Source organism: Equus caballus, chromosome 1, assembly GCF_041296265.1.
Source record: "Equus caballus isolate H_3958 breed thoroughbred chromosome 1, TB-T2T, whole genome shotgun sequence".
NCBI classification, from domain to species: Eukaryota; Metazoa; Chordata; class Mammalia; order Perissodactyla; family Equidae; genus Equus; species Equus caballus.
The window spans coordinates 34,629,877-34,648,719 of NC_091684.1; the positions used below are offsets into that span (position 1 = coordinate 34,629,877).

Consider the following 18,843-nt stretch of genomic DNA (forward strand, 5'->3'; position numbering starts at 1 on the left):
GTCAGAGAGTGGGGAAGGACTCCAGTAGCTGACATCAGTGACTGTGAATACCTGTGGGGCAAAAGCTGGTGTAATCTGCAGGGGGCCCAAAATTACTGTGCTGGCTGTTGGTTTTGTCAGTGGTGAAATCTGCTGGGTTTGTCTCCTGAGCAGGTTACTGTGAATCATAATCACTCCTGCTGTGTGGCTGCTATTGGTAGTCCCTGCTTTTCTTCTTTATTTTTAGCCATCTCTATATTCCTCAGCTTTGCCAGTCTGAGTGGGGCAAAACTGAAGCTGGACATTTGTGCAGTGACCTGAAAGACTGGAGAAGCTCATTGCTCACTCGCTCTTCCTTTCCTGGCGAGGAGAACTCTTTCTAGCAGGGAAGTTCCATCTTTGCACTGAACAATCCTGGCTTGAGGGGTGGGATGATTTTTAATATGAATTTATGCCTGTCCCCTACCTACCCACAAATTAGAATTCTCGCCAGGGTACCTAGAAAGTAGACTCAGTACTCAAATATTCCTATGTATTTTTTTTTTTTTCCTTTTTCTCCCCAAAGCCCCCCGGTACATAGTTGTATATTCTTTGTTGTGGGTTCTTCTAGTTGTGGCATGTGGGACGCTGCCTCAGCGTGGTTTGATGAGCAGTGCCATGTCCGCGCCCAGGATTCGAACCAATGAAACACTGGGCCGCCTGCAGCGGAGCGCGCGAACTTAACCACTCGGCCACGGGGCCAGCCCCTATTCCTATGTATTTTTGTTAAGAATTTTGATGGTCGCCAAGAGCAGAAGGCAAGAGAATATGTCTTGGATTAATAGCCCAGTTTCTTTTTGAGCTCTGGTTGAGGGTTTCAGCTAAAAGAATGCTGCTGCCTAAACTTTGATGTCCCTGCTATCTGGAGTAAGACAGGTTATTAGAAACTTTCATGACCTTTCAGGTACCTCATGTGTGTTTATAAGAAAGAGTTAAATTTAAAAGGAAATGTTTCCCATGTTCAACATTATGTTTAAAATTTCTTTAGATTTGGCTGATTTAAAAAGTCTTATATTTGGGGAAACAAAGACTCTTAAGATATCGGCTCTGATATTAACCCACTTTGTGACTATATGCAAAGGTTTTTGCCTCTCTTAGCCATTAATACATTGCTCTTAAAAGAAAGAAGTAAGGGATTTCATTAGATGATTTCTAAGATCTATTCCAGCTCAATTACTTCTGTGTTTTCTTTCCTCTATGAAGAGCAAAATGGCCCAGCGTGGGAACCCCCAGAAATGTTGCATAAACAGAGCTAAGATGCAAGTTCCTCAGGCTAAGGGTCTGCTCTGAAGACAGTGAGAGAGAGAGAGAGGGAGAGAAAATATATATTGTTTTACAATCTGCTCTTCTTTCAGGACCAGAAATGTCAGGAGGCAGTGTACATCACATATGGGATTGGACAGCTAATAACTGCCTTTCTTTGAAATCAAGTTCTTTGAATCTTTGAATCCTGGCTTCCTGAAGTTCTACAGATCACAAAGGGACAAACTTTTCTGAAATCGCATTTTTATTTACCCATGGTGAAATTGTTGACTCAGTAACTTTAATTTTGAACAAATTGTTTCTTGACATAGTGAGACTGCAAGATACATCATAATTACCCAACACATGTTTGAGAAATGTCATTGAATTGAAATACTCTCCAGTGCAGAGTTCACAAGTTATAAAATCAGAGTTGAAGTTTTCACTCTGTCTTAGAAGTGGAAATTTGGGTGAATGCCTTCAGTTCTGATTCTCGTTTTCCTCATCTGTAAAATGGACCAAAAATATCTATCTCATGGGCTGATTATGAGATTCAAATAGTAAGATATTCACAAAGTGCTTCATAAACTTCACAAATAAAAGGAATTATTATTTTTGAATTAAAGAAAGTAATTTATTTCCTTTTAAGAAGCGCTTTAAAATTGTAGACACTTCATTTAAAAATCAGTGGTTTTACAGAAGACTTTTTGAATTAGGTTCTTTTATGTGGTATAAAGTGACATTTTGATTTTATTACATCTAATGCTGATCTAAATCTATTATGCTCTTGTCTGTGGAATCTGGACATGGTGGTCTTTCCAGACTGAAGTATTTCTGTTGTCTGAGTTCCCAAGGCTCCATCCTAAGCTCTCATAGTTGGACACTGCTTATTAGCCTTGCTTCTCTGCTGCTACAGAAGCTCTGGTGGGAAGCTCTTGTCTCTCAGGACCTCCCAGCTGACTTGCTCTAGATTGGCTCTTCCTGCTGCAGGACTGAGCACAGTTCATCACCAGTAATGTGGAAGACTAAGCAACACTGGGAGTCCTGTACTGGGCTCTATATGTACATGGCTGCTAAGATGGGGACTTATTTCCCTCCACACTGCTGTTGTATGGGCACTCATTCTTTCCTTTCTGAAGTTCTAATTGTCGTAAGTGATGTGTCAGATGTCCTCGGTTCAAATTCCAGCCCTACTCTTTATTAACTGGGCAGGGAGATATCTAAATCTTTCAAGGTAACTAAGCCTAAACATTTCTATTACAAAGCACTTTTTGAAGATTCAGTGAACTAACAGGGTGGACAATATCTGGTGTAGACGAGCCTCTAAAGTACTTCTTCATTCATTCTTGTGGTGTTGGTTATACGTTTGTTGAATACTGATGTAACTCTATTATGAAATTAGGAAACTTACATATTCAAAAAACATTTATTTTGGATAAATGTTATCCAAAATCAATATCCAAATTTATCCAAAATAAATGTTATTGATGTACTTGGTAGCAATGAAGAATCTTCTAGAACTATTGTCCATACCACTTAATTTTGTAGTTCTCATCATTGTTATTTTGCACTTAACTTTTGAAACCCAGAATTTGTTTTTAACCTTCATATTTATTTTGTTCATACTGATCATTGGGCAATATATTCAGGAGGTGCTTCTTTTAAATACCATCCAGTCTTTGGAGGAAATGAAAAATTATAGTCCCTCACTTGATGATTTTTATCTCATACTTAGTAGACCTCATACTTTTATATTGCCTTTAGCTGGATTGATCAAGATTTCTTCATTTTATTTTGATTTTCCTGTACTAAAAGGAAAACAGTATTTTGTTCTAGGTAGTGTACTTTAAACTTTTAGTTAACAAATTTTGTATTTTAATTGTTTGTATCTATCTATCCAATCAAAGATGAGGATTAATATCAATACCCTTACTATAGCATAATACACACAGCTCTCAGAAAGCTGACAAATCCCTTTCGTCTATATTTTATATATTTTTTGAAAACATCTAGAATTTTAGCCCCTTTTCCTTTTAAAAATGGCAATAATTTCTTTAAGCTTTACTCCAAAATTATGAATCATTATTTAGAGTCAAAATTTTCACTTGTCTTTTGCACGTTATTCTTTTTGTATCCCACATTCTCCCTTCTCCTGGATATATTTTTATTTTGCTGAACTTTTCTCAAGTAATTATTTCCAAAATGGCTTCAAGATTATAAAATGTGTGAATGTTTACAGCTGCAAAAATGTCTGTATTTTGACCTTATACTTGAATTCTAGTTTATTTTGCATAGAATAATAATTTTGAAAATCATTTCCTGTTGAACTTTTGAAAACTTTACTCCACTATAGTCTATCATTTGTAAGTGTTATTTATGGGAAGTTTTATTCTAAACCGAATCTCCAGTCTTCATAAATTCCTTTTCATTTCTCAGACTTCTTAGGGTTTTGTTTTTGTTTTTCTTGGTGTTCTCAGGTTTTACAAGATTGTGGGAGTGTGGTGTTTTCTTTTTCTTTTTTTTACTTAATCCTATTTAGACCTTGGTGGATCCTTTAGATTTTTCATCAGTTTAGGAAAATGTTCTTCAATTTCTGTTGCTTCTTTTTACATTTGATTATTTTTTTCTCTTTCCTAGAAATTCCTATTGTAAATCACTAGAACTTGTAGAACTATTGTGCATACTGCTTAACTTTCTTTTGTGGTTTTCATCATTATTATTTCTTACTCTCTTCTGGGGGAAACTCTTGTTTTTACAATAGCTTCCTGCTAACTAAATCAAACTGCAGCTAAATCTATGTTATTACTAAGCATATATGTTTATTTTAGAAAATATTTTTGCAATCATATTCTTAATTATGAGGAGCTTTTCTTTTTTCTAATAACTTATTCTTATGTGGCTAAATTTTTCTGATGATATTATACTTAACGTTTTTCTGTTTTCTCTAAATTAACTTCTCCAGGGGTTAGTTTTCTGAGTTTTTGGTTTTTTTTAAAGATTGGCACCTGAGCTAACAACTGTTACCAATCTTCTTCTTTGTTTTCCTTCTTCTTCTTCCCAAAGCCCCCCAGTACATAGTTGTATATGCTAATTGTGAGTGCCTCTGTTTGTGCTCTGTGGGACGCCATCTCAGCATGGCCTGATAAGCGTTGTCTGTCCGCACCCAGGATCCAAACTGGTGAAACTCTGGGCCACCAAAGTGGAGCATGTGAACTTAACCACTCGGCCATGGATCTGGCCCCAGTTATCTGAGTTTTAATTTTGTTGTTTGTTATGTTGTTGAATTTCCTCAAATATTTTTTGAGTTTTGTTCATATCTGAGTTTGTAGACACTTTCAAATATTTATAGTATTGAATGCTTGAGCATTCTCACCCAAGTAAGAACAGGCAATGTAGGCTCTGGTTATAGGACCTTCATTGGAAATGGATATGCAAGGAGAAGGATGAGTGATCGGACCAAGGGACTTTCCACTATTGTTTTTGAGTGATTTCTTTCCTTGACTTGGTTGGTTCCTGTCTTCTGTCTACTGCCTGTTGACCCTGCACCCCCTTTGGGAGTAAGTAGTGTCAGCATTCCTGACATATAGAAAAGGGCTCTGCCAAGAGAGTTGGGATATGTCTACTCTTCTGTAAGACAAGACCAGCTCCCAATACCCTTCTGTTTACCCTGCTACCTCCTTTCTGTCTCTGATTCTGGCCTTTCCCTGGATCTTCTGGGCAAAGGCAGCAAAAGACCGCTTCTTTCTTCTGCTCATATGATGATGAATTCTGATACAAGAGACATTCTCTTTCATCATTTGTCAAGATCATAAATTCCAGCCTTTTGAAAATCTGATAACTTTCAATCTCACTATGAATGCAAGTCCACCTCTGAAGAAGTGAGAGTTATTTTTTAGTTGGAATTTTCACTGAAAACTTAGACCTTTATCCATACTAGGATTTCTCTTTGTTTAGTGCAGCCAAAGTCCACTAAAGATAAAACAATATTTATTCAAAAGTTCAAAGTGTTAGTGCAAGTTTGGTAATCAGCTTGCACATGTTATTTATAAAGTCTTTGGATTCTAAGCTTTCCATTGCATTTATGCAAAGCACATCAATGGATCCTTTCATAGTCCTGGTGATTTGTCTTTCTTGTTTGATTCTTCTTTTTCTGTGGAAGCAAAGCTATGTGAAAGGGAAGCTGCCACCTGGCCCCACTCCTCTCCCAATCTTTGGAAATGTTTTACAGATAAACACCAAGGACATCAGCAAATCTCTAAGCAAGGTAAGTATGATTAATTTTCTTCCAATTGTTTGCAAAATGTAAAGAAGACACCTCCATATCTAAATATGATAGGGTCCCAGACACCATGTTTTAAAGAAGTGGTTTTAATGGGAAGTGTCCACTGGACACCAAGACATGATTTTAAATAGTATCCAGATAGAAGGCTGCTAGAAGTGAATGAGATTCATGAAATGGTTGTTGACATTGCCAAAAGTAGGAATTTCCTGTCCATATTGTGACCCTGGTTCCTTTTCCAGTAATTATTCTTTGGTAAACTCTAATGCAAATGAAACAGCTTTCAATTAAAAGACAATCTACTAATTCACAGAGTCACAACACTAAAAGTTTTCTAAAAACACACATTGATTTGAAATCAAGGAAATAAGTAAAGTTTGAAGAAATTTCAGTTCCTATTATAATTGCTCCATGGATGAGTGAAGAACTGCTCTACTCCTAGCTGCTCTTATAGCAATAGCTCTCCAACTCTTGAAGGAATTATCTAAACTCTGTCTTCCCTGAGACAGCTAGTTACCAGAGCACTGCCCCTGGAAGCTCCTTTCTCCTGTGTTTTGGGCTCCGGGTTTGAAGAGTTTGTATCAGCACCCCAGCTCATCCACTTGTTAACACAGAGCCTTGGGCAAGTTTTAAAATCCCTCTGAGCTTTTATTCCCACTTCTTAAAAATGTGAATAATAATAATTTTGCATAGGTTACTTGAGTATATCATATATTCAACAAGTTATTGAATGCCTACTTTGAGATGCTGACCCTAGCTAGGTTCTTAGGCTCTCTGTGTAATAGAGATTAAGAAGAGGCCCAACCAAATTCTCAGACAGGGTTTTATTGGGGCTTATGCTTGAGCACAAGGGAGACAGCAGAGGAGAAGTGACTCTGGCTGGCTCTCTGACAGAAGCTGTCCTGAGTCTTTCACTGGGTGAGAGGGGAAGATTGGTATCATGATTCTCTGCCTCCAGAGACATTCTGCTTTCCTCTTTCTGGTGGTTTCTGCTGTGCACACCCTCAGGGGATGCAGTCCCTTGCCTGCCCAGTAGGTCTAACAAGGTGGAGTTGCTCTCTATTGTCACTCCAGGAAGGTCGGATAGTGGTCATCCCAAGGCTTTGTGCACATGCGGGAGTCAGGGTTGACTGCTTGGGGGAAGTTTTGCGATTGGAAAGTAGCTTATCTCAACTCCAAAAATAGCTGTTTTGGGAGGTGCCAGATCTAGTGGAAAAGGGTGAGGGGCAGAGTCCCATCTTTATTGTGTCTCATTCCCTCCTGAGAAATTTTACTCTCCCTCTTCTTTTTTTTTGAGGAAGAGTGGCCCTGAACTAACATCTGTGCCCATCTTCCTCTACTTTATATGTGGGATGCCTGCCACAGCATGGCTTGATAAGCAGTGTGTAGGTCTGCACCAAGGATCTGAACCGGTGTGCCCTGGACCACTGAAGTGGAGCATGTGAACTTAACCACTGTGCCACTGGGCCAACCCCACTCTCATTATCTTTAGGGGATAGGGACTGGTGGTATCATCTTCTGGAGTTACTTCCTACTGAGTAGGGGTGTCAGTTGTTCCATCTCATTGAATCAGTCTCTTAGTAAGACAGAGATGCAAGTGTGCTTCCAAATTTAGGCCTATATTGTGTAAGCGAGTAACCATATATTTAATAAGAAAAACAGCTTAATGGTTGTAGCAAATTATACACCCCTTTCTGAGCCAGGGAGTAGCTAGCCAAAGGATTTCTAGATCTCAGACTTGAAGCATCTTTTGCTGTTTGAATTGTCTCTGATGATGTCATTGGGTGTTAAGGTATCTTTCTGAGTGGCTTACACAGCAACAGACATGAATGTCTCTTAAGTTTATATCAAATTGTCTAGGTTCCATTTGCAAGGCTTCAGGAAAAAGGGTAGGTTCAATTCTTGATGATTCCAAATGAAAATGATGGAAAAAATTGAAAACATTACTTTGGAGATTTGTAGCCAGATATTCAGGAGACTAGAAGAATTCAGCATCCAGTACAGTTAAGAGATGGAAAGCAAAATCTCAAGGTCACTTATCAGAACTGGAGCCTAATATCCAAGAGTGTGCACTATAGTTTCTACTGAAACATAATTTTTCTCTCTATAATCACCCTCATTTTTACCCAAGATAGCCAGTTAAGACTCGTTGGTAGGCAAAATTAGTTTAGTTTCAATAAACTTGGCCCCATTATTTACATAAATGCAGCAAAAATAGCAATTGATTATATAGGCTCTTTGAAATCTGCTTTGCCTCAATTTTTTATAAGGAATCACAGATTGAACTTTAAAAGCCTCTGGAGGCCAGGAAAACCAAGTCAAGTTGTTATCATCAGACTCTGCCGGCAATCCCTATATGTTTGAGTGGATTCATCTCTTTTCTTGAGGTACCCCCAAATATTCTGAGGTTCCCTGTACCTACCAGGAAGAGACCTTCTTTACTCACCTGGTGGGCCTGCTGGGAATCCTGTGAGCAAGGTACCAGGCCAATGTTTCCTGGTGGTTCTTTTCCATAAGGTCAACCTTTATTCCTCAAAAATTGTCTTGTCATATCTGATTTTGCATGTTTATCTCAAATATGACGTTCCATTCAAAGCTTTGGTAATATTGCCAAGTTTTCCAATTGTGTCCTGTTTTAAGGAGAAAAAATTCTTGTTGAACTTATACAAATAAGCATATTGCCAAGAAAACAATACTCACTCATTAAGAGTTTCCAAATTCTGGAAGGATCTGGTAGGGAGAAAAAAGATAAATATTTCAAATCTGCTTGCAAAGGTATAATTTTACCAAATTACTATAAGTCATACTTAGCTTAAGGAAAAGAGAAAATGTTTCCTTAAATCTTTAGAAAACAAAACATCCAAAAATAAGCACTACCTCAAACAAAAATTCATAGAAATTATAACCATCCTGATCAGTTTATTCAGTCCTATGTAATCATTTCTTCATCTCAACCTTCTGTTAGCAGTTTCATAAAGTCACCAGTTTCTTTGTTAGAATTTTCTAATTTCTTACCTAGTTTCATTTTATGATCAGAAAGTTTATCAGAAGCCTGTATTCTAAAGTAAATCTCAGAGTACTTTCCATGAATCTCTCTGAAGATGAAAAATATTTGCAAAAGCTTCAGAGCAAAACAGCAACAAAAGGGCATTGACCAAGAAACTTGGCTATTTCTGTGACATGCAATGCTTCAAGATGATAACTAGAAATAGGACTGACAACAGGACAAATCAGAACTTTAGTAATGTTATAAAATTCTTTTAAAAAAACCCTGACATATCAATAACATTTACCTACATAATATTGTAGATCCTTGTGAAACAATGCTTAGTTATCCTTTTAACCATGGTGACAATTAAAGATTTTCAGGCCAAAGCAGAAATTTAAATAGCTGTAAGAAAAACCTTAGCACCTATGATTAAAGACCTGATAAAAATAATACGTGAAATTTGTTTTGATAAAATATAAAATTTCTGCCCTCCTGGTAGGTTACTCAAGTACACAAACCTTTCATAATCTCTTTATAAAGAGCAGACTAAAAGTTCAAGAAAATTATCCTTTTAAGAGAGAGAACCAAATTCTAGTTTTTCACCAGCTTACTTTTGACATTTAAACACTTTTACTTAATTAGATTTACTTCACTCTTAACCAACTTGACCATGCATAAAACTCTTTTTAGGGGTCCTCATCCAAAAACCTTCTATAACTTACTTTTTGCATTTAGAATTTGTCCCACGCCTTCTTTCCCCCCTTGTATTACTTTAGGACAAATTTATCTTTCTTAACAACATGAACAAAAATATTTCCATTCTCTACTTTCTTCATTGCAAACATACATCTTACTTTCTTTGAATACAAAGATGTTTTCCTTGTTAATTTTAATAGCTTTAATCACATATATTAATTAGAATCTTTAACCCTTATAGACATTTATTTTTAGCAAAAACTAAGAAGTAAGCAATTATGAACTTTTACGTTAGCATCCTAAACACCTCTCATAATTTCTAGAAACATTTTACTTCATAGTAGAATCTTTTAATAAAATACAAAAAAATGTTTATTAATAGACCAAAACATCTTTTAGTTTCTTTGTAAGAAGAAACCAAACGTAGATAAACTTGGACATGTTTAGTGATAATGTTTCAGTATTTTATCTTATTTGAAAAATGACCCAGATATTCAATGAATTTTTTTATCATTTAATTTCACTTAGCAAAATGTCAAAGTTTCAAGTTACCCAAGAGATTTTGGAAGTTATATTAAATATACATGCCTTAACACATAAAAAGGTCACCCAACACTTTTATCTTTTTCACATCTATTTAGTTTACTCATTCCCAAAAATTATTTAGATTGCCTACAAAACTTCTTGAGATATTAGACCAAATTAACTATCATCTTAAGTTATTATTTTTACTAACCAGTTTTGTAATAGGGATAATGTCAGCTTATTTGACCAATAAATGTAGAATAAAGGCTGCATGTCTGCATGATATCCAATGCTGAAGACTCTGAGGACATGTTCATTTTAATCAAACTAACAATCTTGAATAAGCTTTCAGTTACAAAGATTAATGTATATCATGTTAACTTGAAAGACATTTGAGTTAGTTTCTAGTACATTTGGAAATAATTTTTACTGTTATAATTAAGTGATTACTATAAGCCAGTTGAATAGGGCTCTTTAGAAATTATACCTTCTGGAGGTAATATATCACACATATGATATTTTAACATATAGGCACATCTAACATACATATCGACACACATACACAGAGACTCCACAGCTATTTTTTAAAAATTACTCCTATGAATCAGGTAGAGTAATAAAAGCCTCCCTAGTTATAAACCCGAATATTGTTTTAAGCCTTTTTACTAATATTTGTGGAGAATACACTCAAGATGGTAGAGTTCTGGTGAGGGTGCTCTTATGGCCATTTTTCTTTTCTTTTTCCTTTTTTTTTTTTTTTAAACTTCAGTCCTAGGAATTAATGATGGGCTATATCTAAGTACCCAGAGGCTTTGCAAGCTCTTTGAGATAAGGGAAGGGGTGGAACCTGAATTCTGTCCCCTGCTAGAGAAAAAGTTGCTCTTATTTTACTTAATGTCTCTACTTAGCAAAGGGATGGGGCATTCAGGGACATAGAGGATTGCGTAGGTGATGGTAGTTGACCTGGCCTTGCAAGTAAGGGGGGAAGTAAATTGTCTTACCTTTGGCCGTCTGTCTATCCCAGTTACCATGCAGTCGCAAGTAGAGATGGGTCAGGACAGAGTAGGTGGCTCTGGTGTCCACAAAGAACTCAGTCTTCCTACCTGCCATGTCAAGGATTACCCGAGGCTCCACTGGAGTCATGATGATGGAGCAAGTTGACATTGGAGCCAGGCGGGCTCTCCCCTCTCATCAATCCTCGAGTGCTTGCCTCTTGCTTGAGAGGCTGGCAAGGAGGGGAGGTTGACCAAGGTTGCCCCTTGCTCGTCCTGCTTGAGGACGATTGAGACATTCCTTTTTGCAGTGTCTCACCCTCCTGCAGTGTGCACATTGGTTCCACTCTAGGCTAGATCTCTCTGTTCGATTGGCTGGTCTTCTGGGTCTACTGAGGTGACCCTGAGGTGGTGGATGAATCACAGCAGCCAAAAGCAGTGTTTTCTTAGCCATCTCCTGACTTTATTAGCCTCCTCTGCCCTGTCCCTCTTCTTTTAGACCTTGAAGGCCTCCTCCACCAAGGTCAATAGTGGGCTCTGGGGTTCTGCCTCCAGGTTTTGTAACTTCCTTCTAAAGTCTGGGATGAACTGAGTAATGAAGTGCATGGCAAGCGAAGCTCTTCCCTCTGCCAACTCTGGGTCAGAGTTAGTAGATTTTCTAACAGCCTCCATCATCAAACTCAGGAAAACTGCTGGGTCTTCTCTCTTTCCTGAGTAACTTCCCTCACCTTATCATAATTTACAGACTTTATTATACACTTTTCATCCCTTCTGGTGGGCAGATAATCTGGTCCCTTCTGTTTATACAAGTCTAGGATTAGCACGCATCACTTCTCCTAACATCAGTTCACGGGAACTAAGACACATGACAACACAGGGAAGCTGGGAAATGTCTGTGACTACATTACCATGTCCTCATGTATTGTTAAAATGTAGAGGTCTCTGGTGCTAAAAACATGTGTCAATTGGGTAATGAGGGATTATTTTTAGCCTACACACCGGGTGAGAGGGAGGAACTTCCTTTAAACAGGAGGAGAAACGCTTCATTTATGGTAACTATAGAAAGGAAGGAAAATTTGTTGTGATTGTAGGTTTGGCAGAAAAAAGTTAATAAAACAATATGAATAAAATCCATGATATCACCTGTCACATAGTAGGAGCTGAAGAAAGGATAACTAGTGATGATGATAATAATAATAGCAATATTACTAATAATATAATGATAATTACCATTTAAGAAATGTGATTTCTTATTAAATTACTGGTTCCAGGAGTGGAAATCTTTACAACGAGTGAATGAATATTAAATGTCTCTTCAGTGAGACTAAGGATATTTTCCTCACTTATTTACATTTTTAGTTTTGAAATTCTCAGTATTTTTGCATCTCCTGTTCCTTTTCCAGCTAGCAAAAGATTATGGCCCCGTGTTCACCGTGTATTTTGGCATGAAGCCCACTGTTGTGTTGCATGGATATGAAGCGGTGAAGGAAGCCCTAACCGGTCAGAATGAGGAGTTTTCTGGCAGAGGCAGTATGCCAGTGTTTGACAAAGTCGCCCAGGGATTAGGTATGCTTCCATTTGGGGAATGTGTGTGGATTTGTAAGTTGCAAAGACTCCAAATAGGGTAAAGAACTGAGAAATTATAAGTATTTTAGAGAAATTAATGAAAACAACCTAATATCCAATTTTTCTTAGAGGATCATTAATCCATATTTAAAAACATAAAGGTGGCACAATGTCCTTACGAAACATTGAATGCAATGAAAGCAAACCATCTAATCACTAATCTTCTATGAATTTGTGACTAAACCATGTTCATTCTAAATTATGGCCAGTTAAGATAATGAAAAAGAGACAGAGAGAAAAGAGAAGGTAGGAAAATGACTAAATTAACTTAGTCACCAAATATTTTGCTTTCTGGCCTGAGTGATGGTTGCCAAGATACTATTTTAGGAAGTTTGCATACATAGTATGCATGGAACCGACCTAAGTTTTGAGTATTTCTGCCTTGCAATCAATCTTCTATTCTTCTAAAAATGCGTAAGAAATATTTCAATCCAGTAAACTCTAGAGCATAAAGCACAAATATGCCCTGAAAAGAGGATATGGAGAAACACATGGTGAGTATGGATTGGAATTGATTTTAGGTAAAACCTATTAAAGTAAGTACTTGAACTATCTTCCATTTGTTTTTGGAGCTGACCTTAAACTGTCCCATCGTCTGGTGGGTCACTGGGTTCCTTCAAAAAGAGATAGAGCCTGAATGGGGTCATTTCCTCCTCTACATTGTTCTTTAGGACATTTCTGGACAATTTTCTTATGAGCATTCTTTTTTCCCCAATACTGCCTTGGCTCTGGAAGTCTGATACTGAACTTCTTTGGTGATAAGACCGCATTTCACGGAACAGATTTAACAAATAGAGGAGAATGTTAAAATGAGAAGGGCTGTGGCTGTGTCCTTTCTCTGAGGAATGGATTTTCATGCACTTCCTTCCAATTCACAAGTGCTGTCTTTCTTTTTCTCGAGAATTGACTCCTTTTGTTCCTTCTCCTACACTTCACTTACAATGCATTAAAGTCAGCCGTGAGAATTTAACCTATGACTTGGACTCATCATGATTTAATAGCTGTGTGATCATAGAACAAGCATTTCGCCTCCATGATCTTTGGCATCCTCACCAGTAAAATGAGGACAAAACGCTTAGTTCACCGAGTTATCCTGAGCTTTAGAGGAGCTAATGGATGAAGAGTTTAGTAATATGTAAAACCAAGAGTCCTGACAGTAAAATAGTAGGCTTGGTTAAGAGAGGAGGGAGGTGAAGTAGGGATGGATGGAAATTCTTGAGGTTGGCACCACCTGCTTAAGTGTCATTATTTCCTGAGATAAAGACTCTCAGCTAGAATTCATGACAATAGAAGTTATTCTTCTCTGTTTTTTGTCCCCACAGGAATTGTTTTCAGTAATGGAGAAATGTGGAAGCAAACCCGGCGTTTCTCCCTCACAGTTTTGCGGAATATGGGGATGGGGAAGAACACTATCGAAGACAGAATTCAAGAGGAAGCCTTGTGTCTGGTGGAAGCATTAAGAAAAACCAATGGTGTGTATTTCTTCGTGTCATTAACAGTAGTAATTTGGGCAGAGTAAATGCTATTTGAGTTATACTACAGAGAGATATGATGGCTCAAGTACAACAGAAATTTACTTTTGCTTAGATAACAGTAGGGAGAGGTGAAGTGGTTGGCATAATAGTCTTTTCAGGCACCAGGTTGATAAGGGTTTTGAGATTTTCAACATGTGGCTTCCAGTGTCACCCAGGATTCATCTCTCTGCATCTAGTGGAGGAGAAAAGAATGAGGAAAAGAGCAAATAATGCTTTTAATAGGCCAGGCAATGCAGTGGCACACAAAACTTCTTTCACATTCCATGAGCTGCAACTCAATCACAGGGCCACAACTAACTGTGAGAGGGGCTGGGAAATGTGGCTATCTGTGTGCACAGGAAGAAGAGGAGAACATGGACTTTAGTAATCAGCTAGTAGTTTTGGCCACAATATTTTGAAAAACTAAGTAATTTCGTGAGAAACATTGCAAGCATTTCACTATATATGTATGCCAAGTCATTATGCTGAGCCCCTGAAACTTATACAGTCTTGTCTATCAATCGTATCTCAATGAAATTTAAAAAAAAAAGCATTGGTGATTCAGTGGAAGAATTCACACTAAATCCTTGTCAGTGCTAGGGCTGCATTATAGTTTACCTGGAGTAGAGTGGATGTGAGAGAGGGAGCTGCAGTAGTGCAAATCTGCTCAGTGTGTATGTGTGTGTGTGCACATGCAGAACTGGCAGCGGGTAGAGAAGCAAAGGGTGGGCAGAAGACTTGGCAGGAAGGAGTAAGATCAGGATCACAGGATATATTTGGTTTTAAAACCTCAATACTTAAAGATTTTTTGAAGAATGTTATTGAATTGATAATACTCTTATAATCTGTATGGTGAATTGCCATTATGTGTTTTAACTAATGTTATATTATTGTCTACATGGTTGACTGCCTTTTTTTCTGATATTAATATTAAAAATGCAATTATTTCAGATATTTGCATGATTCTGGTTTCTTCCTTAGAATAAATTTCTGGGAATGGCAGTAGATTGTCAATGAACATCGTTTGGACTTTTGATGCATATTACTTAGGAATGGGTGGGAGACCTGGCTGAAGAAGGGATAGCACATGAGGCTTATTCTGTGTATTTTGTTTCATAACCTTATGTTTAAATTTAATATATTAAATAAATATTTCCACATGTGTAGCTTTTAAATGTTTATCAAGTACATTAGTACTGAAATAGTACAGTATTCCATTAGTTTGAATGTACCATAGTTTATTTAACTAGTCTTTTATTTTTTGCCGGATAGACTGTTTTCAGTTGTTTGTTGCTATTAACATAAAAAAATACAATCCAAATTAATCATTGCATTTCTCACTACTTTTTCTTTCTCATTGCTTTCTTAGAATAATATTTTGGAAATGAATTAGGAAGTAAAAAAATACTGGATTTTGATACGTACTATTTGGAAAATGATTTTGTACACAATTTATAATTGAAGCAGAACTCATTGTTCACTGGTTAAGTTTTTCCCATAGTGAATATGACCTTTTCTCAGCTTCCTGACCTATGATCACCGAGACTCTGCTTGGGGGGCTCACACTCTTGGCCCATTCCGTCGTTGGATAACTCTAACTGTTGGAAGTTTCTTTCAAGTGTTGAGCAGAACCTTTTTTCTTTGTAATTTTTACTTTTTGACCCCTTCTAAGTTTATTGTTTTTGTAATTATTGTGATGTGGTGGGCCCCTCATGGAGGCAGGATGGTACCACACACACCTTAATTTGATATGAAAAGCTTTACTACCCACATGAGGAAGCTTTCTGTGGAGGATAGGGTGGCTCCTAAACAGATCCAAAAACAGCTTGAAAGATTAAGAAAAGGAGAGTGGCTTGAGGTTATTATGGTGGTTAGGGGCTGGGGTGGAGATGAATGTTCCTGTGTGAAGCCAGGGTTTTGTGGTTCAAACTTCCTGCTTGTGTCAAAGGAGGGAGCACTGGAGCTTTTTTATCAGCTTATCTAGATGTGAGAAGCAACAGAAGAAAATGTGAGGCTTAAAAGCTGTCAGCAGCCAAAACCAAAATTTGGAATCACATTCTTTATTCCATAGAGAAAACCTGTTTCCAATATTACAGCATATTTCTTTCAAATATCTGAATGTAACTCTGATTTCTCTCCTTATTCTTCTCTTCTGCAAGAAAAGCACACTCAACTTTTTTCAACTATGTTTTTTTTAAACTTTTTATTAAGATTATGATAGTTTACAACCTTGTGAAATTTCAACTGTACATTATTGTTACTCATGTTGTAGGTGCACCAGTTCAACTATGTTTTGTAAAGTAAGATTTCAACTTTCCTCAGTCTCCTGATTTTCTTAGTATGTTGCTCATTTTCTCTTGGGCATAATGAAGAAGTATCCACAGTAGGAGCTAAATTTTACAATTTAAAATAATTTTTGAATGACCTCCTTATTGTGAATTACCTTGTGGCTCTTATTTGGAGAATGATGTAAATAGGAGAATACTTGGGGGAAATTAATAAATAAATTGGACTGGATTGAATATGTTTGGGGAAACACGATGAATTTTATTTTAGGCATTTTGAGTTTATACTGATGATGGCATGTCTAGGTGGTTCCTATGCTTAAAAAATCATAGAAGTCAACCCTTTTCAATTATTTTAAACAGTCAGCTTACGATTTATACGAAAATTGTGTTCTAACTTTTAACTTATGTTGTTTTTAGCATCTCCCTGTGATCCTACTTTTCTTCTGGGCTGTGCTCCCTGCAATGTGATCTGCTCCATTATTTTCCAGAGTCGTTTTGAGTACAGTGATAAGAAATTGATAACCTTGTTACATTATAGTCATGAAAACCTCAGAATTTCAAGCACTCCCTGGATAACGGTAATGTCAAGTTTCTCCTTAACTTAGAAGTAATTTTCTAGCTAATCTATTGTTCATGCCTACCCCATCCATTTGCCCTATTTCAAAATGGCTAAAGTAATGTTTATCAAACTAGCACTTTTAATCAATTAGTGAGTTATCAAATCAATGTAATGTCTTAAAATGAAATTTAAAACATGACATATAGTAGTAGAAAGAAAACTATAATATCATAATATATCAATTACGGCAAGGTATTTTTCTGAGAATTTTTTTTTCCTGATTTTTATATCTAGAGATGAAGAGGGTGGTGATGTAAAATGTATTTCTTACTACAGTACACTGTCAGGAGAAGTTACTAACATGCATTGTGCAATCACTAACAACTAAAATCCTGTATGGATCACAAGGTTATGATGTGTTCCACCTGGGAAGGATCCTAGAGAACAAATAGCCTATCTCTCATGGCTTTCAAACAGGAAACTCTCACCCAGAGATATTAAGCATCTTTTGCAAAGTAGCCTAGCCAAGACAAGGAATGAGCTAGACTTAGAATCTAGATTTCTCAATTCTCTTTCTGGTTTGATAGAAGCTACCAGCCTGACTAAATTGCTTCAGTGTCTACCAAGGGTATTAAGTCATGAAGGTGCTGTCTAAAGCAGAGTCAGTAAACTCTAGGATTGGGAATGGCCAGGTGAATATGGGCAATGTGCACATTCCTGAGGATGTAAAATGCCTAAATAAAAGTAGGCTAAGTAATTTGGGCATTTCTTTAATCTTTCTGATTCAGTTTCTTCATTACAATAAAAGGATATGAGCCCTGCAAGCTTTTCAAGTGACTCTTTGTAGAAATATGTGTAGGGTAAACTGGGATGAATACTGGGTTCTAGCTCTATCATAGTTTAGTGTTTTAGACAGGTTGACTAAGCTTTCTGAGCGTCAGTCTCCTCATTTGGAAAGAGGTGGCATGCTGCTGAATTCCTTCAGAGAATTATGGTTGTGAAATGAATTTAACTGTTTTTGAAATTGCTTTGTAACTTGTGCATACTGCAACTCTGGCCATGTTATCAGTTCCTTCTTCAAACTCCAAGTATGTTCTAGTGCAGGAAGCATATCTTATTCGTCTTATCTACTCAGTGTATAGCAAAAGGTCTGGTATGTAATATGGGCCTGTAAGAATTTGCCGAGTGAATTAATAAATAATTCTTTCCTCTTTCAGCTCTACAACGCTTTCCCCTCTTTAGTACATTATCTCCCTGGAAGTCATAATGAGTTATTTAAAAACATTGCTGGCCAACAAAAGTTTATCTTGGAGAAAATAAAAGAACACCAAGAATCCCTGGACCTCAATAACCCTCGAGACTTTATTGACTACTTCCTGATTAAAATGGAAAAGGTATCATGTGACACTGATTTGCTACTTCATCCTTGTGGGAGATGTGACTCCTGGATTAGCTTTGTTCTTCATGGTGAAATCCATATTTTAAAACAAATGCTCCTTCCTAAAGATGTCTTAATTCCTTGCACAACCTGTTGCTTGTTAAAAGCTTATTGGATGTCTTGAGATATTTCTAAATTCTCACTGAAAATAACTTAGGTTTTATGTTTACCATGTTAAAGCTGGTTCTTTTTTCGGAGGCAGATTGAAATATATACACACAAACATTCAAGATTAATGGTAGACAACATATTATCATTTATAAAATAAGTTCCATGAATGGAAGATGTAACAAAAGAGGGAACACAGGAATGGATAGGAATCTAGAAAGGCTTCCCTTTGGAAAGATATTAAGAAATTGTCCCAGATGAGGTAGGTTTTGAGGAAACTCTGGCTTAGATGGACAGAGATGACAGAATATGTCCAGAGAATGATAAGTGCAGTGATCAAATGTGTAGAATTTTCAAAGAGATTATCTTGATTGTAATGGAGGAACTGTCAAGGGTGTAGTGACTGATCAGTTTGGGACTAGTGTTGCAGTTTGAGGGTGACTGGGTCTGGAGGCTTGAATGTGAAATTTAAACATGATAAAATAGACAATAGATGCTAGAATTGAGAGCGAGTACCGGTGATGAATTGATGAAAATTATGTTAGAAAGAAATTGTAGAGAAACTGATT

General features: G+C 37.0%; 1 protein-coding gene across 1 annotated transcript in view; it reads left to right on the forward strand.

Annotated features, from left to right (window-relative positions):
- The first annotated feature begins 1,211 nt into the window (after positions 1-1,211).
- CYP2C107 (cytochrome P450 family 2 subfamily C member 107) overlaps positions 1,212-18,843 on the forward strand; it is a 38,282-nt gene continuing 20,650 nt past the window's right edge. Inside the window, exons 1-5 of the mRNA XM_001501993.5 lie at positions 1,212-5,524; positions 12,145-12,307; positions 13,690-13,839; positions 16,587-16,747; positions 17,946-18,122. Coding sequence (XP_001502043.5) covers positions 5,297-5,524; positions 12,145-12,307; positions 13,690-13,839; positions 16,587-16,747; positions 17,946-18,122 — 879 coding nt within the window. The 5' untranslated portion in view covers positions 1,212-5,296. The remainder of the gene's footprint in view (positions 5,525-12,144; positions 12,308-13,689; positions 13,840-16,586; positions 16,748-17,945; positions 18,123-18,843) is intronic.